Source organism: Lepisosteus oculatus, chromosome 2 (assembly GCF_040954835.1).
Source record: "Lepisosteus oculatus isolate fLepOcu1 chromosome 2, fLepOcu1.hap2, whole genome shotgun sequence".
NCBI lineage: Eukaryota > Metazoa > Chordata > Actinopteri > Semionotiformes > Lepisosteidae > Lepisosteus > Lepisosteus oculatus.
The window spans coordinates 74,329,770-74,352,088 of NC_090697.1; the positions used below are offsets into that span (position 1 = coordinate 74,329,770).

A 22,319-nucleotide genomic window follows, 5' to 3' on the forward strand; every position below is an offset into this window, starting at 1 on the left:
GCTTTTTTGTTTTTTGCAACTTTGTGGAAATGGAAGGAGCAGTTTCATCTTGCGATTCTCCTGTCTTTTCCAGGGAATTATGTCCTTAATTACCTTGCGACCAGGCCGAAGTTGGCAACATTCGTAACGCAGGCACTAATCCAGCTGTACGCTCGAATCACCAAGCTGGGCTGGTTCGACTGCCAGAAGGAGGATTATGTCTTCAGAAACGCTATTGCCGACGTCACCAGGTTCCTGCAGGTGAGGAATAAGACTCGATACGACAAAAACAGATCGCGTGCGTGTTACAGTACATTGCAGGAGATTTGTAAAGTGGAGATATGTTGTTTCATATATGTGACACCATTATTTAGCGGCATACAATCAAATGTCATGAAAATGAGATACGGAGATGAAACGATACAGGTGATTTGCAAGACTCATGTATCTACGCTCCTCTCTTCTGTAGTTATAATCAGGTAGATCTGTAGTGTCGTCCCATTCTCAGAAGCACAGAAATGGGATGTTTCTGTTGAAAGGGAAGGGTGAACTGACAGTTGAAAGGGTGGGGATCGAGGTTGTTGCACAGTGGAAGAAGCTGGACTCACCGGTCTGGGCTAGAGATCCAGCATGCTATTTTGTGGTGGGGCAATTTCTGCAGTGGCTGTAGCATTGCAGACTACCTGAAAGACCAGCTGCTATACCCTGCAGTATCAAAGGTAAGCAGTGCTGCTGGCACGTTTACCTCCTAAGACCATGTACACAATGCTGAATGACGGAGGTGTATGACCAGTCCTGCTCTGAGCCCCTGTATGTTGTCCTTTTTTATCTATTCAATTCTCACAGATAGAATATGATTTGTTGCCTCCTTCCGGGCCTTAATAAAGCCTAGATCTGTTAACGTTAGACTGTACAGGCAAGAGACCTTGGAAATCCTCATTGACCTATTTGTAGCCATGTACTGTACCTTTCCTTTTCGTGTGTACTCCAGTGGTAGTTCTGGGAAATGAGGTGGAGGATTTGCAAGTTACAGGAAGTTCAGCAGATTTTGTGTGTGAGAAGAGCAGGTTATAGAAGGGCTCCTGTCTGTTCCTCAGGCTGGTTTCTCAGTCTTTTCTGTAAAATGCAGTAAGAAATGTGGTGAAGGTTAGCAGTCGTAACTGTTTTCAGAAGAGAGTGGGGCGCTGGCCACTTGCACTTTGGCCTCATAACGTGCAGTGCTGTTATATCTTTTTCTGAAGTGTCACCATACCCCCCCCCCACCCGTGTTTCAGAAATTAAAACAACCTGCTCTTGGAGCGGGGCGGCCAGATTCCTGCACGCCACAGCCTGCTCTTCTCTCGCTGCCTTTCCCCCTCAGTTAGCGTGTGCAGAGAAAGGGACCTGGGCTGTTCGCACACCCGACTAACCCCTGGGATCTCTCTGATTGCAGGACAGTGTTGAGCACTGCATCATAGGGGTCACGATCCTGTCACAGTTAACGAACGAAATTAACCAAGTAAGTTCCTTGGGGTTCTTCAGTGAAGTAAGTGTCTGTTTTTATCCACCCTTACGCTCTCTCTCTCGTGTGTGTGTTGGCTATCCTGCTTTGCGGGTAAGGCTTGTCTTTAAACTTTGTTTTATTCTGTGTGTCTACAACAACAATAAAATGTTCACTATGAGTGTTAAAACAGATGATCTAGGGTTACCTGCGTCCGTCTGTTAGTCATCTGCTTCATTTTGCGCATTTTGAGATGTGAATTCCCTTTCCGGTTATCGGTTCTAGACCTGTGACTGTTTTTGCCTCTTCAGTAAAAACGGCATCACTGGCTTGGAGGCATTGTAAGTTTTCATCTTTACTGTGGTGCCTTTGCGCGGCACTGTGCAACAGTAAGGGAGCAATCTATGTATTCTCAGAGGTAGGTCTATATTTAAGTAGACGTTTTTCATGAATATGACAACAGATCAAAGAATCAAAAAATTTTAAATCCACACAATTCGAATCACAAGTGGTGTGTTTTTCTTGGCTCATCACCATGAATCCCGCTATTTTTCACAAGGGAAAATTGTGGGCAGACTCCTTCCGCCCACCCACTCATGTGTTTACACATTACAGGCAGCTCCATCCCCTTCACCCATAGCACTGCCCCCTTGTGGGGAATCCTCTCTGATTGGTGGGGAGGCACATCATTCACCCATAGCACTGCCCCCTTGTGGGGAATCCTCTCTGATTGGTGGAGAGGCACAACCCTCACCCATAGTACCACCCCCTGGTGGGGAATCAGCTCTGATTGGAGGTGAGGTGAATCCATCATTAACAGCACCGCCTACCTGTTGGCATCCAGGAGATTGCTGAGAGGCCTACTGAGTGGTCCCACCCTACCCACAATGCTGCTTGGGGAATGGTAGTCACTGTTGGCTGGTAACATGACCCAGGGTTTGAAACTCACAGCATTTGGATCATAGAGCTCAACATTTTCCTAACATGGATTTTGCTTTGTCTGATTTAATAAAGGAAGAGTAAAACAAGAAACTAATCTTACAGTGTCCAGACAAGTATACAGAAACCCCTGTTTTCCCTGAGCACAAATTGCCACCTAATGAGTATAATTGTTTCTGTTAAAATGTTGACTCACGGGGTAAAAAGAGGAACGCTAGTGGTTTGCAGGAAGTCTGGAGAATGCAGCGTGTTATTCCAGAATCATTCTCATGTCTGTAGCGTTCATGGGGACAGGCTGGCCTCTTCTGCATCCGAGCACAGCTGGTGCTGCTGGCGTCTACACAGGAGGGGTTAGATGTTGCATCTTCCAAGAGAATTGGAACCGGTGTCCCAGATTACCAATGATGATTAATAAAAGGCGGAGCACAGCTTGGCATTGGTGATGTCAGTTCGCAGGGATTTTCCCCACTATCCTTTTGTATTCTGAGTTGAGTTAAATACACATGAGGCAGCTCAAGCTCTTTACAGACAAGAGGACTGTGGATATGAAAGCTGTGTAGATCAGGGGATCAGCAGTGTATGAGATGATACGGACTATAGGTGCTTAAGGGGACTGCATCAAGCCAGTCAGGTGGTTGATGGGTCTGGAAGAGAGGCTCCAGTTGATGAATCATCCCTGTCAAAACAGATTCTTGGCCCGGTGTCTGTTGTCACCTCCCAGTTCTGTTGCTGCCAGTGGACCTGCAGGGTCTCTCCTCTGTGCAAGTATAAGGGGTAGCCATGGAAACTGTTTCAGGACGAGAATTTGATTTTCTCCCCTTCACGTTCCTCTTTTCCAGGCGGACACGACACACCCGTTGACAAAGCATAGGAAAATCGCGTCATCGTTCAGAGATTCCTCGCTCTTCGACATCTTTACGTTGTCATGCAACTTACTAAAGCAGGTAAGGCCTTTAACAGTAAATGTCTTAAAGAGAGGTCCTTAATGCTTTATTGGGGGTTCAAAAAACACTTTAGTAGTGGTTTTTGTACGTGTTTTTTTCATAGTGCAAAGTCACGTTTTAAATGCTGGACTCAAGTAGTCATATGACGTTTGTAAATTATGGGCAGTGAAACTCTAAAAGACTAGGAAACCTCTTTCTGCTTAACTACTGATGAGAAAACTGTTTGACACAGAATAATCTCTACTGGTTCGATGCATTGTGTGGGCTACATTTTATTGTGAGTTGTTAACACTCTAGAGTATGCTGGATTGGATTGATTGGTCTAAATGTAATTGCAAGAAGTGTAGTGTTGCAAAGCTGTTAATGAGGACGTAAAAAAATAGCAAAAGTTCAAAGTAGGCGGGATTGTCATACTGCTCTTATTTAAAGTTGCTTTTAATTTAATGTCGTACTTAACTGCTGGCTCTGTGATGAGAACTTCATGAGTTCTCTTCTGCTCTCAGTTGTCAGTGTTGTCCCAGTTCTTGCCCGTGTGCTTTGTGAATTGTGGTGCGATAGTCCTGGGACGAGTTCCACAAGAGTGGCTGTCAGGCCTTTTAGTTATCAAGCTTCCTGCTACTGGAACTCCCTCTCAAAGTGCCATGTAGCGATTGGCTCTTCCGTGGCTGGTTTTGAATAGCAACACAAGAACTGATCCTCCGGCTTGCCACTTTCGGTTTGTGAAGTGGCTCAAGGAATAGTTTCTGTCTGTAAGTGCTGGGTCGGTTAGTTGTTTTGGGTTATGTAACAGTGTTTCTCAAGTTCTGCTCTTAGTCCCAACAGGATTCTTTAGACCTCCTTAAATCCTTGACTAGTTAAGACCTGCGAAATAGTCAATAATTAATTCAAATGTCTAATTAAGCTCAGGTAGACTGAGTACCAGCAGTTCATGTGACTTCCACAGCTGTAACTGTGTCACCAGAGTCACCCCTCCTCCCATCTGATGGGAATGGGGGGTTGGGGTTAGAGGGTCACTTCTGAAGGACCCTCCTGCAGCTCTGCACGGGGTGGGGGGGGCGGGATTGGTGATGCTCGTTCCCCATCCCTTTTCTGTTTCGGCGCCGATCGCTCCAGGCTTCGGGCAAAAATCTGAACCTGAACGACGAGAGCCAGCACGGCCTCCTGATGCAGCTGCTCAAGCTGGCTCACAACTGCCTGAACTTCGACTTCATCGGCACCTCCACGGACGAGTCCTCGGACGACCTCTGCACCGTGCAGATCCCCACCAGCTGGAGGTCAGGTAGGGGTCTGCCGGAACTCCACACGCTTCTGTTTGAAGACACCTGCTAAATCCCTAAACAGGGGGGCCAGACCAGAATTGTTGCACAACTCCTACATCTTGGAGTTCCAGACAGAGCTAGCTGATCTGTTGTCCTTAACTATTTCCTATACCAGCCTGGTCTCCGCTGCACAGGATGAGCTCCTTCCATAGAGTAGAGAAGTAGAGGAGTTCTTTGCCATGTGTACAACTGCATTGGAATTCTGATTTGTGCTGATCTCTCGGGACATAAACACCACAGCAGACAACACAGTATGACGGACAACAACACACGATACAGAGAGCTCATTACAAACTTCATAAATAATAACAACCAGAACAATACAGATGTTGTGGAGAGGAATAAATATGTAGTAGTGAAAAAAAAGTGCATAGTGCAGCCGTGCATTGAGTCTGAGGCATTGCAGTTAGCTGTTAAGGATGCGCTCTGCAGTAGGGTAGAAGTGGAATAGGGATGCTCTTTGTTAATTGTGAGTACATTACTGCGCAATAGATAGAGCCCCCATTAATAGTGAAAGTGTGCGTCTTGTCAACAAGAGCAGCAGCATCTGCAGCGTCTTCTTGCTGTTGCGTGGTTACCTTCTAATCTGTCAACTGAGGAAGGACAGGGTTTGCTGTCACCTGCAGCTCAGCAGTTTAAGTCTGATTTAGATCGATATGACTTTAAGCATCGCATCTGTAATGGAGACGCATTAAAACGGTGCACAGAGATCTAGAAGGAATGTCATATCAGTAGTGAGTGTAAAAAAGGGTTATATTATCCATGGTTCCCATCTGTTTGGCAGAGGCGAACACATTACATTTCGTACAGTCATTCATGGTTTTTGGCCATGTTTTCTTTTATTGTATATTTTAAAAACTGCTTGTGTGACACACAAATGTCGTCAAAGTTGGCACTCTGTAATTGTGTGGCATAACAATTTTGAGGGCTGTTTGATACGATGGTGAGCAACAAATCAAAACACAGGAACCCTGGAATGTTGCAATACATTTTCACACCGTTGAACAAGAGTGTCATCTGCCGTATAGTTCCCTATCCATAGTCCAAGTCCATAGACGACCGTGAGAGATCATCCATGATTCAGCATCAGAGCTGAGGTTTTCCTATGCTTACAGATGGTTTTGTTTTCCCTCTCTGTTTCAGCTTTTTTGGATTCTTCTACTCTGCAGCTGTTTTTCGATTTGTATCATTCCATTCCTCCATCCCTGTCACCCCTGGTGAGTATTGTGGGGTGTCAGCGGTTTCAGCTCCGCGTGGGTTTGTCATTGTTGACAGAGGGGTCGAGTTACTGCTGCTGCTGCTAGCCAAGCCTTCAGATGAATGGAAGATACAGCCTCCACTGTTGCAACACAACATGCCTGACTGTGGACGGGAAGGCTGTGTAGATCAGGTGAACAGCAGTATGAGATGGAGCAGGCCGTGGACAGGCCAGAGGACTATGGATACGAAAGCTGTATGGATTAGGAGGTCAGCAGTATGAAGGTATACAGGCTGTGGATGGTCAAGAGGACTATGGATACGAAAGCTGTGCAGATTAGGAGGTCAGCAGTATGACGTTATACAGGCTGTGGATGGTCAAAGTGATTACTGGATCTGGAAAAGAGGCTCCAGGTGAAGAATCATCCTATAAAATTGAGATGTTTGGTTTAAAGAACTCAGGAATAAACAGGGGATTGACGTTCTGGGGCTGGTTATGGCTCAGGTTATGGGTCCTGTTAATGAAAAAAGATCCATTTTGAGGGCTTTGTTTGAAACGATTTAGTGATAATGATATTTTGGGTACCCATCTGTTTGATTGTAACTCCTTGTGCTGTTTTTTCTATTCAGCCTCATAATTGATCACTGGCTTACTTAGAACATTTTAAAACCATGTGGAAAGGAAAATTAAGAATATTGTTTAGTGCCGTTAAGTATATATGTACGTTTTTAAATATGTTTTATATGAACATAGTGTCGCTCAGTGAAACCAGAGCAGTCATGTTAGCTTATTAATCATTAGAAAAGAGATGGGACGATCCTCCTGGATTAGCAGTCAGGCCAGTGCATTGCAGGAGGTAGGGTGTGGTTTGAGGATGGGCCAGGACAATCTTTAGCTGTGTAACCTGAGACACCTTTTGTCTCAGTCATTAAATAAAACAGCTTGCTTATCTTGGGAAGTAAGATGTTTCTGTTAGTTTTATTCTCTTTGCAAATCTTGACTGTGTTTTTGTACTGCGTCCCCAAGCTTCCCAGCAAGGCGTTTTCAAAGTCCAAGCCACAGCCAGGCTACAGTAGCAGGCTGTAGCCAGTGCACAACCCTGTTTAAGCCTACAGCTGATGCAACAGCCATGTACTGCAAGCTCTCCAGTTATGTGCTGAGTGGCCAAGTTTGTGGATTCTGCAGCTGCCACTATGACAGAACCCCACCCATTGCAGGGTGAGCCTTATAGCCACCTGCCACTTTTTCTTTTGAAATGCTTTGTTAAAGAAACGATGGAGGAGATGGCTGGGTTATTGCAGGTAGAGTTACTTAGTCTTACCGTGCAAGTGGAAGGAATGTCCAACATGAACATCTAAGAAGATGATGATAATAATTCCTTACATTTATATAGTGCTTTTCTGGACACTAAACCGCTTTACAGGTAATGGGGATCCCCTCCACCACCACCACTAGTGTGTAGCCCCATGATGATGATGTTGATGATGATGATGATGATGATGCGACGGCAGCCATAGTGGAGAGCAGAGTGATGAAGCCAGTTCAGAGAGTGGGATTATTAGGAGGCCATGATTGGTAGAGGTCAGGGAGAAATTTGGCCAGGAGACTGGGGTAACACCCCTACTCTTTTCGAGAGACACCCTAGACTTTTTAATGACCACAGAGAGTCAGGACCTCAGCTTCCGAAGGACAGAGCTTTTTTTACAGTCTAGTGTGCCCGTCACTGTATTGGAGCATTAGGATCCATGCAGACCGTAGGGTGAATGCCCCCTACTGGTCCCAGTAACATCTCTTCCAGCTGCAGCCTTAGCTTTCCCAGGACTCTCCCATCCAGGTACTGAGCACACCTGCTGAGCTTCACTGGGTTGCCAGTTGCAGGGCGATATACCTGGTGATTGTCTTGCGTTTCTCAAATTTCACATTTCTCACTAAGCGGTATGTATCCGTTTCATTGCACGAGCGGAGAGAGGGAAAGCACGTGTGGTCATGGCAGCTGTCCCAGTTACCATCGTCCCTTCATGTAGAATGCTGTAGATCTCTAAGGCATTGACTCAGCCACACCGAAGGTCTGTGTAGTCAGCTGCTGACTTGGCAAGGAAATAAGGACACAGAGACAGTACTGGAGGTAAAATGCAGAAGCATTTAGCACTGAAAATACACAGCAAAAGGGAAACTTTGCCCTGTCAGTCTTGCTCATGGTGCAGAATCCTCCAGACCCTTGACACCAGGACTGCATGCAGTTCAGGGATTGTGCATGAGCTGATCTCTCATCTGTTACCATTTTAATGTTCTTTCATCATGCATGGAATGAATGCTGGTAAGGTTGTTTATTGGTGTATTGCAATAACCAACAAATAACTCAACTCTATGTGCTTTATTTCTCAGGTGTTATCATGCTTAGTACAAATAGCTTCTGTTCGAAGGTCCCTGTTTAACAATGCAGAGAGGGCAAAGTTCCTGTCTCACCTGGTAGATGGAGTCAAAAGGATTCTGGAAAACCCCCAGGTAAACCGACATTTCTTTAAGGTGCTCTGAAGGCTAATAAAATCAGTGGTTCTTCAGAGTGGGCCGTGTGGATGCTCTCCAGACTTGGCCCTGGAGATGTCGGCCCTTTGGTTTTGACGGCGTCTTTAGATGGTGTTAAAAGAGTGCAGCGAGTCAAGCCAGCATCTGCTTTAGTTGAGGTAATCTAATTTGAAAAGAAAGCCAGAAGAGCTGCAGGACAATGAAAATACTCCCTTTGCTAGGTCCTCTTGAAGCCCAGTGTTGATATGGGCTGCTGTATAAGCTGGTTCCCCCACCCCCCTCTACTGGGGGAATAGACCTTTGATGGACTGGCGTCCAGGGTGAGTGTGTGTGTGTCCTGTGATGGACTGACGTCCCATCCGGGGTATGTGAGTGTGTGTGTCCCGTCCAGGGTCATGTCCTTTGATGGACTGGTATCCCATCCTGGGTTTGTAAACATCCTGGGATGGATTGGAGTCCTGTCCAGGGTGTGTGTGTTGTGTGAGTGCCCTGTGATGGACTGGTGTCCTTTCCAGGGTTAGGATCCAGCTCGCTCCAAACCCCTGAGGAGGAAGTGCTTCCTGAAAACAGATGAGTGGTGGAGGTTTAGCAAGTCAAAAGGTGAACCAGTATAAAAAGAATTCTAATTCTGGGCTGATGAAGGGAGACTACTTCAAAGGGTTCAACAGCTAGTGTCCATGCAGCAATAAAGAAGCCAAATACCAACTAGAAGGTGAGACACACCTAAAAAGACATCTCAGTGATCTTCATAGCATCGTCAGAGATACAAAACAGGAAAAGGACATCATTAACATAATTGTGCATTTTAAAAAGTATCAGGGGTAGGGATAGGTCACATAGGCTGAAGAAGTGTCTTCTGTCCTTCACAGAGCTTGTCGGACTCAAACAATTACCATGAGTTTTGCCGACTGCTGGCCAGGCTGAAAAGCAACTACCAGCTCGGGGAGCTGGTGAAGGTGGAGAACTACCCCGAGGTCATTCGGCTAATAGCCAACTTCACAGTGACCAGTTTGCAGGTGAGTCTTTTCTGCTTGAGCAAGCTACGACTGACAAAGAGTCACTGGAGACGTATACTCCTCGGTCCCACCTCTCAAAAACCCCAGTCAGGAGAATGAGTCCTGTGTTGTCAGTGTTACAGACCTCTGCCTGCCTCAGGTTCCAACAGCAACAGACGAGTCTGTGATTGGTTGGCCGTAACAAGTAGGAGGGGTGTCATGTTGAGACGTCAAGGTGTCTGTGTGTCCTGTGTTGACGGATGGGGTGGAAGGACTCATTGGGGGCAAGAGTTTGGAGACTTACTGTAGAGACAGTTGCAGAGAACGGACCAATGAGTAAAATCCGTATTGCCAAAACAAATACGATTAGCATAAGAAATCTACAGACATTTACAATACAGACACAATCATGAGATATTTACATATAAACATATGGAGCATTTCTGTGAGACAGGCTCACTGTTCCTCAGGCTGTGACAGGAGATCACATACTGGGCTGCCAGTTCGCTCCTCCCTCTCCCAGTAGGTTTGGGACTTGTTGTGACTCTGGCAGGTGTGGGAATTCTGGGATTAGATTTGTAAATTTAAGGAAGAATTTTTCTCTAATCCCAGAATATTTGTCACAGTGCAGTAGGAAGTGCACCTCTGTCTCAGTTTCTCCCCGCTGGCAGGGGGAGCATAGCCTGTACACTCCATGTGTTTTTGCTCCTCATGCACAGATTGGGTAGTGTGTGCTCCTATATTCTTAAAATGACTTCAGTTTTTAAATGTAAGGTCCCGCTTCAGAAGGTACATGACTTTAGGTAACCGTTTATCTTTCCTGTTTATCCCCATTATGGCTCCTCCTTAATGTGTCCCTGAGGTAGCATTGTGTGAGATTTTTGTCTGTGTGAAGTCCGTCTTTCTCCAAATCAGTTGTGTCCTTGCTGTACTTTTTTAACATGTAGAGACTGCGTAATACTTAGGGGATGTGTGGTATTATAAAATTATAAATGTCATTGGAACAGCTTTAAACTCTCTGGGATTTTTTTTCCTGCGATTGGTGCTTCTGTATTCTTGAATGTGCACTTCTTTTCATTTCATAAAACAAAAGAGATCCGGTTCTTCCGAGCACAGGTAGAGTTGGTAAGATTCCTTATGGGTTGTTCGTTTTTCATGTTAATGAAAACTTCTGCCACAGTTGTGAAATTGGTGGAATAACGTGTTTGGAAAAATGTTCTCTGTGGGGCAAATATTACATGGAAAGCCAGTAATTACATCTTTGTCAATGAAGGTTAACAAAGATAACATTAAACAAAGATGAGTATGATGGATTGGGGTTTTGTGACATTACAGCAGTGTAGCACTTTGCCCCCTAGTGGTTTCTGTGAGCATGTCGACTTAATCTCATCGGATCTCTAATCTCGACTCCCTGGGAGCAGTGTATGTCTGAGGTGCTGCTGTCTCAGGAGAATGCAGAGTCTGTAGTTACTTCTCTCTCAGTCGGGTTATTGTTTCATCAAGCTCTAACATGAGCATGAAGTATAAACACAGTGCTTGCAAAGAGTAAGAAGGTCTTACTTTAAGACCACTTCATAGTACTGTAGACTGTGCTAAAGCAGCGATAGTCATTTCTGCTGGCTGCATCTACAATTCTTCGTCAAGCATTTAACTTCATTTGCTTTCAATTATTATCTTGTTTATTAAGACCGCTTACCTTAGTTTTGAGTCTTGTTTGATAACGGTACGTGCAGCCAGCTTCAGTTGATTCTGCGTGTTAGAATTTGCTTAATGACGTTATAAGTAAATGTGAATGAGCAGCCAGATTAACCACGTTTCCCCTGCTGGAGTTACTCATGCAAAAGATGAAAACAGAAGTTTTTAAATGCCAAGTCTTAAGCTGGGTGGAAGAGAATTACGTCAATAATGTGATGAGAGCAGCTCTCCTAGGCCCTGCTGTGATTCGCTCGCAGGCTCTGGGCACAGCACGCCGAAAGCTGGGGCCCCCTGTCACTATACCGAATTTCCGAGGGGGGTGGGTGACGTAAACTCTCACCCACACAGCGCACTGAGCGACTCGGTTACATCAGCAGCATGGTCAGCCGTCCCTGGCTCTGCGCCCACACGCACTGGCGCTCAGATTCGTGTTCTGTCCCCCCTCTGCAGCACTGGGAGTTCGCCCCTAACAGCGTGCACTACCTGCTGAGCCTGTGGCAGCGGCTGGCCGCCTCTGTACCCTACGTGAAGGCCACGGAGCCCCACATGCTGGAGACCTACACCCCCGAGGTCACCAAGGCCTACATCACCTCGCGCCTGGAGTCTGTGCACATCATACTCCGGTAAGGGCCTTCTTCCTGAGACCAGAGGTAGACTTCCTTGGACGAATGCGCCATTTGCCGTGTACTAGCTGGTTCACTCTCTTGAGTTCCCCCTACTTAAGATTATGCGGTGACCTGACGAGGCAGTTTTCTTTTTCTAACGCGCATTACTTTGAAGTCTAAAGTCGTCGTTTCTGGAGGAAGTGTTTTCAGGAGTAGCAGATCGTACGGTGGAACATGCCGATGGTGCACTGCTTTTTCCAAGAACGGTTGACCTCTGACAGACTGCAGGGCTCCCCTTGTGAAAGAAGGTGGCAGCAGGCTTTGACGGCGGTGTGCCGGTGTGTCTGCTTTGCTGTGTGGTTGACAGAGATGGCCTGGAGGATCCTCTGGACGACACGGGGCTGGTGCAGCAGCAGCTGGACCAGCTGTCCACCATCGGGCGCTGCGAGTACGAGAAGACCTGTGCCCTCCTGGTGCAGCTCTTCGACCAGTCGGCCCAGTCGTACCAGGAGCTGCTGCAGTCCAGCAACGCCAGCGCCATGGACATCGCCGTGCAGGAAGGTGAGCACAGCTGGTTGTCCAGCTTCTGGGCATTACCCAGTCCAGAATGCCTTGCTGTGACCCAAAGGTAGGTCATCCTGACAGCAGGATGCTTTGTTGCACAAAACACACGGGAAAGTGTGTTCCAGACTTGCGCTGGTTCTGTTGATGGGGGGAGGGGGACAAAACTCTTTCATTCTACTGAAAGCACTCAGCAAGTCAGCCTACGCCTGCACTGATTCTGCACAGCAGCTTTCTTATTTGCTGAAGGCTTCTTGTTTTCCCATAACTGGTTCTGTGAAATGAGACGCCCACCATCGTGCATTGGCTTTGTAATACACAATGAACAAGTGCTTAGAAGTCTTGATTTGACCCAGGCCCTGATCTAGTTTTTACTTTATGGTAAGTTGAACATTACCTTCAGAAATTGTGGAGCCGGTTTTGGTGACAAGAGTGCTAATGGCCTTGAAAGTATGTCTTTGGTCCCTCTTAAAGGTGACAGTTTATGTCCACAGTTTGTTTTGATTTTTTGCATATTCAGAGCTCAGCTGTTGTGTCATTAAGGGCTTGAACATACAAAGTAATATAAATACAATGTAAAAATAAATCAAAGGGACGTGTTTTTGGTAGGACTAGAGACACTTTGAAAGAGAAGCTGTATTAATGACGCATAGTGATCGATGTTTTAGGTCTCTGGCTGTACCGTCCTGTACACCACGCACCACGTGTGAAATCAGATTTTCCCTGTTTCTGTGTCCAGGCCGCCTGACGTGGCTGGTGTACATCATCGGAGCTGTGATCGGAGGGCGGGTGTCTTTCGCGAGCACAGACGAGCAGGACGCCATGGACGGAGAGCTAGTCTGTCGGTGAGTGTCTTGAGTACCACAGAAGGGACTCGTGCCTGTTCTGGGTACACTCAGGGTTGCTTAACTGCAGCATCTCGGGGTACACTCAGGATTGTCTACCTGCAGCGTCTTGGGGTACACTCACGGTACACTGTTGCCTGTCTGCAGCATCTTGGGGTGCACTGTTACCTACCTGCAGCATCTTGGGGTACACTCGGGACACACCATTGTCTACCTGACACGTCCTAGGGTAAACTCAGGGTTCCCTACCTGGCACGTCTTGGGGTGCACTCACAGTACACCATTACCTACCTGCAGCATCTTGGGGTACACTCGGGACACACCATTGCCTACCTGGCACGTTTTGGGGTACACTCAGGGTTGACTGCCTGGCACGTTTTGGGGTACGCTCAGGGTTGCCTGCCTACATTGTTTTGGAGTGCACATAGAGCATAACCATTGCCTGCCTACAACATCTTAGGATGCACTATGGGTCTACTCCTTGCCTACCTGCGATATCTTGGGGTTCACTGTTATCTATGGGTGTCCCCATTGCCTACGTGCGGTGTCCTTGGGTGCTCTGTGTGTGCCTGTTACCCGTCTGCAGTGCCCTGGGGGTGTCTTGTGATAGAGCCGTCCTGCCAATCCCCTGACTGTCAGAAAGTCTATATTATGAGGTCTGGGCCTGAATCCCTAGAAAACAAAATACATTTTAGGAGGAAAGGTCTCTCATACTGGATTTAAACGTGTGCTTTGTAATGTGGTATAAAAAAATGATACAAATTACCCAAAGTTCAATTTTTGTTTTGCTTGTTAAGAGATAATTTACTATATAATTATGTCATTTACACACTTTACTGCCTACATAAAGAAGACTAAAATTCAGAAATTGAATCTTGAACTTTGTATCCCTTACTTAGAGAAAAGAGTGTGGCCTGAAAGTACCAGTAATAGTCTAAAAAAGATCTATGAATAATATTTCATCCGTTCTGCTAATGGGTTCTTGTGTTTTGGATGAGTAATGGAAAAAAATCTTTCAGAGGAAAATCACTGTGACTATAAATATGTTTTTTATTTCTTAAGAAGCAGGTCGCGTTGTGCAGCTTTGGTTACTGATGTGATGTATTTGCTGCCCTGGCCTATTTCATAGCATGAGCAAATGGTGACTTCTGCCCTCACCACACAAATGTTTTTGTTTGCAGAGTCCTGCAGTTGATGAACTTGACAGACTCTCGTCTTGCTCAAGCAGGAAATGAAAAGCTGGAACTGGCCATGCTCAGCTTCTTCGAGCAGTTCCGGAAGATCTACATTGGAGACCAGGTGCAGAAATCCTCTAAGGTAATTCAGGGGCCACTGTAGCGTAAGCAGAGTATTGTGAGTCCTTAAGGCACAGAACGTGGCTCAGAAACTGAACTTAATTGCCTGCGAAGCAAAAATTCCTAAATCGGAACTTTTAGACCCCAGCATGACAGACGGGCTTGAGTCCGGCTCTGAATGTTTGCTCGTCTGTTGTGAATTTCTACATTTCAAAGATGTATAAAACGGAACATTTTGTGACTTTTTTTGCAGAAAAAAACTGCCTTTTTTATACAGAAATTGTATGGAGCCAGATCTCAAAATATTGCATTTTTAGCAGTCACTAAACGTCTTTCGCTCGTAAGCGTGAAAGTATTGCATGCTCTTTTGTTTTGGATCCTGAAATCTGATGCCCATCTCTGTGCGGATTCGTTTTTAACCGGCCTCTGCTCCAGTATCACTGCTGCAATACTTCCTGTTGAAGAGTTTGATTGGAAGCTATATATAGAACCTCATGGTTATCATATAGACTAACAGATATCTGAACAAGATTTGTTAGAATGTTGCACAGGTTTTGCCAAAGCAAGACTGTTGTATATTTTTGGGTTTCGGTGTTTTCAGTGCTGCTGTTGATTTCGTGCAGGCGAAACCTGCGGTGCATGTTTTAAAAGAAGTCCAAAACAAAACTTCAACATGCATGCGCTAATATTGCTATCATTTTTTTATCCATAAATTGCAAAATGGTGTTGCACATGTGGCAATGGGGAAGTGTTGTTTCCTTTTAAAACTCGAATTGGAATGTTTTTGCTTAAGTCTGCAAGCTTTATTTATTGTGCTGCGTGTCCCCTGAAAAGCTCAGCCTGAGTTTAATTGGACTTTTCCTTTGTGCTTGTGCAGAGCCCTTGAAAGTGTGAACACACAAGATAAGTGTTTCGTAGTATTTGGTGTAGCTTAGCGGCTCTGTCTCCCTCCACTTGTGGCAGTCCTGTGGGTCTTAGCTTTCTCCATGCCGTAACCTCCAGAGTGCCGCCTTCCTCAGTAGCCTCTTTAGCAACATTGCCATCAGTAGCTGGCTTTCGAGGTGCTTGGAAAGAAAAGGCCACATGCAAAGCAATGCTAATCCCCTTTGCATTGCTGTACAGCCCCACATGGTCAAAGTCAAGGGTGCAGCATGACACACGAGCCTGTGAAGAAACAAGGATTAAAAGAGTCCTAAATCATTTCCCTCTCCCGTAGCATTCTGATTGGATGAAGATCTAATTATAATTTGTACCCATAGTTCGTTACAACCAGTGGCATCTGGCCAGTGGTGTGCTTCCATTTTCTGTTTCACTTGTTTGCTTTTCTGCCTTGTCAGGTGATGCATGCCAACCAGGGCATCTGCCAAAACCCGACAGGGAACTGACATGCGAGCAGATGCTTGCATGCATCACACTTGCCCTCCTTTCTGAGAAGTTCGTCTCGGGGTTCTGTTACTTTGATACCTTCATTAAGGCTATCGCTATGCATGAGTTCCCTAAGGAAGCAGCAGGTCTGGGAATAAAATATCTGCTGCGCTGTAATTGAGTCGCCAATATGACATCACAGACAGATGTTCAGCTGGGAAAGACTCCCTCGAGGTTTTAGAGGGGGGATCATTGGCATAGCTGGGGAAACCGTATAAGAATATGGCTTCACTGCAGAGACAGGTGCAAGCAAATTGTGAAAGACCTTGTAGCTGTTTTCATGAACCTCATCTGCTGCTTCCTAAGGCTACAGAGCCAGATTCCCTCGTGCCAGCAGGGAGGGTAGGGGGACCAGCCACTCTTGCTCTCTCTTTGAGGTGAAGCCAGGCTGGCTGTTACGGGCCAGGAACTTCAACTGAGCCGCAGAGAAATTCTCAGGGGTTGCTGGACCTGGGCAGCACGGCACTGGCACTGCAGTAGGTTACTGGCACCTACAAACTCTCTGCAGCTGAATGATTCCTACAACTGAACGTTTCAGCTGAGGAGTGCAGTTCCCCTGACATTTAGAATCAAACTGAAATGATCTCCTGCCTGACAACGACACACTTCACAAGTGTGCACATCACACAAGTGCTGCCAACGCAAGCCTGCTGTGCATTACTCTGCTCGGTGCTCTCAGTGCTGCTGTTAATTTGTGTTTGCGAGGGGGCGTTATCTGGAGATACTGCATTTAACAGCCAGTGAAATCGTTTTTGTTTTTTTGCATGGTGGTGCCATCATAACTGCCTTTATAATTTTTCTGACGTAAAGGGACAATGAGAGTCCTAGCTATGGAAATATTTATTTAAGCAGATGCATGTACTTTAAGAAGCAAATTTGGGGATTTTAATGAATAGTTGTAATTCCGATTCTGACTCTCAAGATGACCCCTGATCTGTGTTTATCTAACCTCCTTTCACTTGGTTTTATTGGGCAGGACAGAAAGGCAGAGTTTCTCTGGGCCGACCTGTTCTGTACTGTTATTGGTGCAGCTCAGGAACAGCCAGGCCAGAGGGAAGGGCACTGCAGTGCCAGTCCACGCACACTGGAGGGGAATTTCCACCAGTGCCAGACGAAGCCGGTGGGAGTCAGGCTTTAGTGCCCACATAACAGCCCTAGTGCCCTCCTCTCACCTTGCAGGAGCCTCTTTCCCTCTCCTCAACCAAACTGGGTTCAGTCCAGTCTGAGGGGCTGCCTCCTGGGGGTGACCAGGCGTACTGATGTGGGTGAAGGGTGGCTGTGGATCTGTGTTCGGTTTCTAGCTGTGGAGCATTGAAAGATCAGGATGGCTTCATCCACCCTGTGATCTCACTGCTGGCCCAGGCTCAGATGTGCATTTCAGAAGCTTTCGCTGAAATAAAGCTTGTGCTGACTTTCACCATGCTGCATTTGTAAACCTGTGGAAGGACCTGGAGGTGAATCAGTAGGGGAGAAAGCTGGAGAACTGGGCTTCAGGTTAATGGGGGTCTATGGACATGTTTTTTTTTTTTTCGGCGTTTGATCAGAAATGCTCTGTGGTCGGTAATTCACCACAGTCAAATGATTGAGTTTTCTGACCAGCATGAAGGGTTAACCACCAGCCCAGCCTTTTTTGATTTTATTTTAAACCCTTTTTGCATAAAACCTGTGTCTAGTCATCTGTTAACTGACAGCCCCCGTGTGCAGTGTTGACCGAAGAAGAAAATTGATTTGTTATTAATCTGGGGAAATGGGTAAGGCTCCTCTTTGCAAGCTGTTGTGTTGCATTTTAGGGATTAGAAGCCACAGCCTCATTAATGCCGACTGTACAGAAACAACATGCTTGATGTCAGTTCTATATGTCCTGTAAAATTTGGTAACCGGATTGCAGCGTCCAAAACTGCATCCTCTGTCAGCTAGACAAGAGCCTGCAGGTCGTAAAAACTGAAATCCCACTGACAGTCGGGAGTCTCGTTTCCCTGTAAACTACGCTCATTTGACCATTCCGGAAATTGAGCCGTCAGATGAGCTACATCTAAGGGACTGTAATTGGCAACAGCTGAACGGTGTCTGGAATGAGCCGAGTGTGTGTGGTCAGCCCTTCGTGCTGTAGACGTCATTCATGCCACTTTGGCCAGTGCACTTGTATGAAACAGGGAACGCTCTGCAGTTCCCTTTTGACTTCCTTCGCTTTTGGCCTTTGCGTCCCCTAAAACAGTCACCAAGCATCAGAAAGCACCAGCTGCCCCCTTCTAAGAGATCTGGAGTCTTTATGGGCTTGTAAATTTTTGTGATTGAAACGCACAGATGGATAGACATTGGCTGAGAGTTTTGTTGTGTTTTGGCCTTTAAAGAGGAATAAAGTGCTTTCCTGACTGCCTTTCTAGCATTTGGCAATTTCTTTTTGTTCTTATTTGTCTTTGTTGTTTTTTCTGCAGCTGTATCGGCGTCTGTCGGAAGTTCTGGGGCTGAACGATGAGACCATGGTGCTCAGTGTGTTCATTGGGAAAATGTACGTCGGATTTAATCTTTCAGGCAGGCAAGCTGCAGTCCAGTGAAGGCTTGCTTTTCTTAACATTAGCCAGAAGCTCTTCTTATACTACAACTAGCTTTGTCAGTTTCTGATGTTTTTCGTATTTATTTGCTTCCTTTAAAACTTGCATGGAGTAGGCTTTGTTGTCTTTATGAAGGCCAGCGAAAGCAGCTGACCATCCAAGGGGTTTATGTTTTTTTTTGCCATCAAATTGAAATGAGTTCTTTGTCTTGTGCTCATGATTTGTTAATGCAAAGCGTATGGAAGCTAACTGAGACTGTTTTCTCTGGCTGATGAAGAATCACCAATCTGAAATACTGGGGAAGATGTGAGCCGATCACCTCCAAGACGCTTCAGCTTCTCAACGACTTGTCCATTGGATATCCTTTGATGCAAACGAACTGTGGTGTCGTGTCTTTCTTCTTGTCTTGGGTGTGTTACTACAAGTTGTCCCTCTCACACAGGTTTATTTGACTGGAACAGGCAGCTGTCCCACAGGCCAGGATTGCTGATCTGATATGTGCAGGGTGCAGGCTCATGGCTGCCATGTGTTTAAAGCAAACAGTCAGAGTACTGGCCATCACTTCCAAAACACGCAGAGACCCTTTCAGATCTCTGCTTCTGGTTGTTTGTACCCAGTCTCCCCAAGCCTTGAGGAACTGTTTTTAAAAAGGCTTGACTGGACAGGTGCACTAGCATGGAAGTGTCCCCTGCATTTGAACAACAGAGCGTAAAACCTAGCACATGATAAGGAATATATCCTAAATGAAATATGGGGAAGAAGTGCAAATAAGAGCTCTGTTGAGTATAGTTCTCTCACATGCAGGCCGGACGCTTTGAGGCTAATTTCTAGCGTGAAGAATTGAAGAGGGGAAACTCTAAATTTGACGTCTGGTGTTCTTTAACATTCAGTTTTGTTTGCCTGTGTCTCTTTAATTGTGTTGAGAAGGTTTCGCTTGTGTAGTAGAAAGTGAGCCAGCCCGTTGTGGCCGCACCCAGGCCTGGCGTGTCACGAGCGTGTGTCTCCTTGACTCTCTGTGCACCTACAGCAGCGTCAGGAAGCTGGTGAAACTCAGCGCGGTTCAGTTCATGCTGAACAACCACACAGTAAGTACCGTCCTGCTGGCCACCACTTCCTCATTCTTTTTGTGTTGCTTTGATGCATTTCATTTTCTGTTTTTTGTTTACATGGATGTAGATGAAATAGCTTAACACACGGGGTATGGGGTATTCATGGGGTAAAGACTGTTGTGGTACAATCTTGCCTTAGCACAACAGCCAGCAGTTATTTGTGCTGCTGGAAGTTTTGTAGCGTTCCTTCAGTGTTCTGTTGTGCTTGCCTTCTTGTGTCTGAAAGTAGAGTGGCCGGATCAAAGGCTCTGATCGTGTTAAACTGTAGTCTGCCTTCTTAGCAGCTTCCTTTCGGATAGACACCACGGTCCTTTAGCAGTGATAAATCCCCAGGAACATGACACTGTCCCGCTTCTCCTGACAGAGTGAGCACTTTTCATTCCTGGGCATTAACAATCAGTCAAACCTCACTGACATGAGGTGTCGGACCACATTCTACACCGCGCTGGGGCGCCTCCTCATGGTCGACCTGGGTAAGAACCTTAGAGAGTGTTGGGGAGTGGGGGGGGTGGGGAGTTTAGTGTGTTTCTTCATTCATCAATGTTATGTGTAAGTGGTGTAGTTTGAACAGCATGTTTTCAGAAATGAGTTTAGTTCAGCCTGACCCATCTCTTTCGCTGCTTCGGTCAAGTCTGAAGATATGGTATTAGGACGCACCGATATTCTCCTGTGTTGAATCTTAATGTCCTGCTTCTGCGGGATATTGTATAGCTAGCACCTGTTGGAGAAATGTTTCCCGCTTCCCCTTAAAAGTCAGTCAGGAGTCCGTCTCAGAAGTTAAAAGAAGTTTTTATTTCATGCGCATGGGAACGAAATGCACAGATATGCTTAGTGTATTTTTCTAAAAAATAATTAAACTAGAAGAGTCCTTAAATATTTTCCTGTTATCTGTCATGGTTCCCATCATGCACATCTTTCTACTTCCCTACTTACTAAAGATAACTTCTTTTAATAAAATTGGTTACTTAGGTTCGTAGCAGACATTCCTATAAAACAGCATAGAATTACACAGTAGCCCTTGTGTCCAGCATTCTTCCAATCCAGTTCAAACCAGTTCTGAATGGCCACCTTATAAAATATTGCACCTTCCGCAGAAAAAGTGTCTACAAAGCTCATAGAGACCCTCTCAACACACTGATGAGCTTATGTGAGCCTGGGTTCACGATAGTTTACTTCTGTCCATTTGTGCAGTTAGCGAGAGAGGGATGCCCTGAGGAATATGGATAAATACACAAACCTATGTGAGATACATATGAAGAGCGTACATTTTGGATGCTTAGTGTTAATTAAATCTGTAGGGTAACATTTGTGTTGCGTTGGCGTTGTCCACTCATGCCGTCTCGCTCTCCCTGTGTCCCTGCAGGTGAAGATGAGGACCAGTTCGAGCAGTTCATGTTGCCGCTGACTGCTGCGTTCGAGGCAGTGGCGCAGATGTTCAGCACCAACACCTTCAACGAGCAGGAAGCCAAGGTGAGGCAGATGGTGGTATTCTCGGGCAGGGGCGGGTCGGGATGTTTTTGTTTGAAGAAATCAAACACGTCCGTTTGATCTATTTTGTTTCCAGAGAACGTTGGTTGGCCTGGTGAGGGATTTAAGAGGCATCGCCTTTGCTTTCAATGCCAAGACCAGCTTCATGATGCTCTTCGACTGGATGTATCCTCCACAGTTCTTTCCCCTGACCTGTCAGACAGGGGAAATGCAGCACAGGGTCCTTGGAGCCAGCACTGGGACAGCTGGAAAATCTTTTTGCCTCATTAACCCACAAAAATAACCCTAGAGACTACTTCAATCAGATCTTTTTTAACAAAGTTTATATATACATGCTGAGAATCACTGTTGGAGCCAATAGCATTTTTCTATATGCATCTCTATCTAAAATGAAATGGTTTATTTACAATATAAGCAGATATCTGAGCACCAGATAAAACCCCCTCTGATGTGTTCTAGTGTCCAAAATACGTTTGTTATCAAAATGTGTGAGCAGCATGTTTTTCTCCCGTACAGTCGCTCTTTTCCTCAGCTTTCGCCGTGCAGTTACCCCTCCTACATGCCGATCCTGCAGCGAGCAATCGAGCTGTGGTACCACGACCCTGCTTGCACTACCCCTGTACTCAAGCTGATGGCAGAGCTTGTCCACAACAGGTACGCGTCTTGCGGCAGGGCACAGGTGTGGCTGGGCTTCAGACTCCAGATGTGACAAAGGTTCACCATCATCATGAACTCACCTGCGTCCCCTGTCTGGTCCATTCAATCTCACTGCACCTGCTCCAGAACAGACTGTCATTCACCTGATAACAACTGGGTTCATGTGTTGAAGTTATAAGATGATTTTGTTTTGATGTTCAGAATATAAAAATTCCATAAAATAATGATTTTATTGTTCGTAGCTTTTTTTTTTTTACCATATTAAGAGGAATGCAATTTCTTTTCAGGCTTGCATTGTCAAGTACAAACAATTTACTTACGAATCATAAATTGCTCTTCCTGGATGAAATGTTAACTGCAGATTTGCAGGCTGGGGTCCAGCAGCTCTTCTTATTTGTGTCTCGCCATGCGAGTCTGCTTTGGTATTTACATCTCCCAGTGTTTTGTCTTAATTGCCATATTGCTGCTCATGATCCTGTTTTAGTTGTTAAACTTTAAGGTGTCTGTTCAGAGGGTTCTTAACCGCAGGCCAGGGCGCCTGCGCACGGATGTCAAAGCGTTGTTTATCTTGTATTGTTTCCAGGTCGCAAAGGTTACAGTTTGATGTGTCGTCGCCTAATGGAATCCTGCTCTTCAGGGAAACCAGCAAGATGATAACTACATATGGTAAGACTTGAGTCTGCACAGCTGCACTGAAAGGTACAAAT

General features: G+C 45.8%; 1 protein-coding gene across 1 annotated transcript in view; it reads left to right on the forward strand.

Annotated features, from left to right (window-relative positions):
- The window catches only part of xpo7 (exportin 7), a 41,592-nt gene that overhangs the window by 12,032 nt on the left and 7,241 nt on the right, over positions 1–22,319 (forward strand). Inside the window, exons 4-22 of the mRNA XM_069183283.1 lie at positions 74–240; positions 1,412–1,477; positions 3,238–3,342; positions 4,456–4,621; positions 5,805–5,878; positions 8,245–8,364; positions 9,255–9,401; positions 11,526–11,698; positions 12,048–12,241; positions 12,981–13,086; positions 14,268–14,403; positions 18,242–18,315; positions 18,636–18,716; positions 19,380–19,443; positions 19,832–19,940; positions 20,831–20,937; positions 21,032–21,120; positions 21,502–21,609; positions 22,196–22,278. Of these exons, the coding sequence (XP_069039384.1) occupies positions 74–240; positions 1,412–1,477; positions 3,238–3,342; positions 4,456–4,621; positions 5,805–5,878; positions 8,245–8,364; positions 9,255–9,401; positions 11,526–11,698; positions 12,048–12,241; positions 12,981–13,086; positions 14,268–14,403; positions 18,242–18,315; positions 18,636–18,716; positions 19,380–19,443; positions 19,832–19,940; positions 20,831–20,937; positions 21,032–21,120; positions 21,502–21,609; positions 22,196–22,278 (2,169 nt within the window). The remainder of the gene's footprint in view (positions 1–73; positions 241–1,411; positions 1,478–3,237; positions 3,343–4,455; positions 4,622–5,804; positions 5,879–8,244; positions 8,365–9,254; positions 9,402–11,525; positions 11,699–12,047; positions 12,242–12,980; positions 13,087–14,267; positions 14,404–18,241; positions 18,316–18,635; positions 18,717–19,379; positions 19,444–19,831; positions 19,941–20,830; positions 20,938–21,031; positions 21,121–21,501; positions 21,610–22,195; positions 22,279–22,319) is intronic.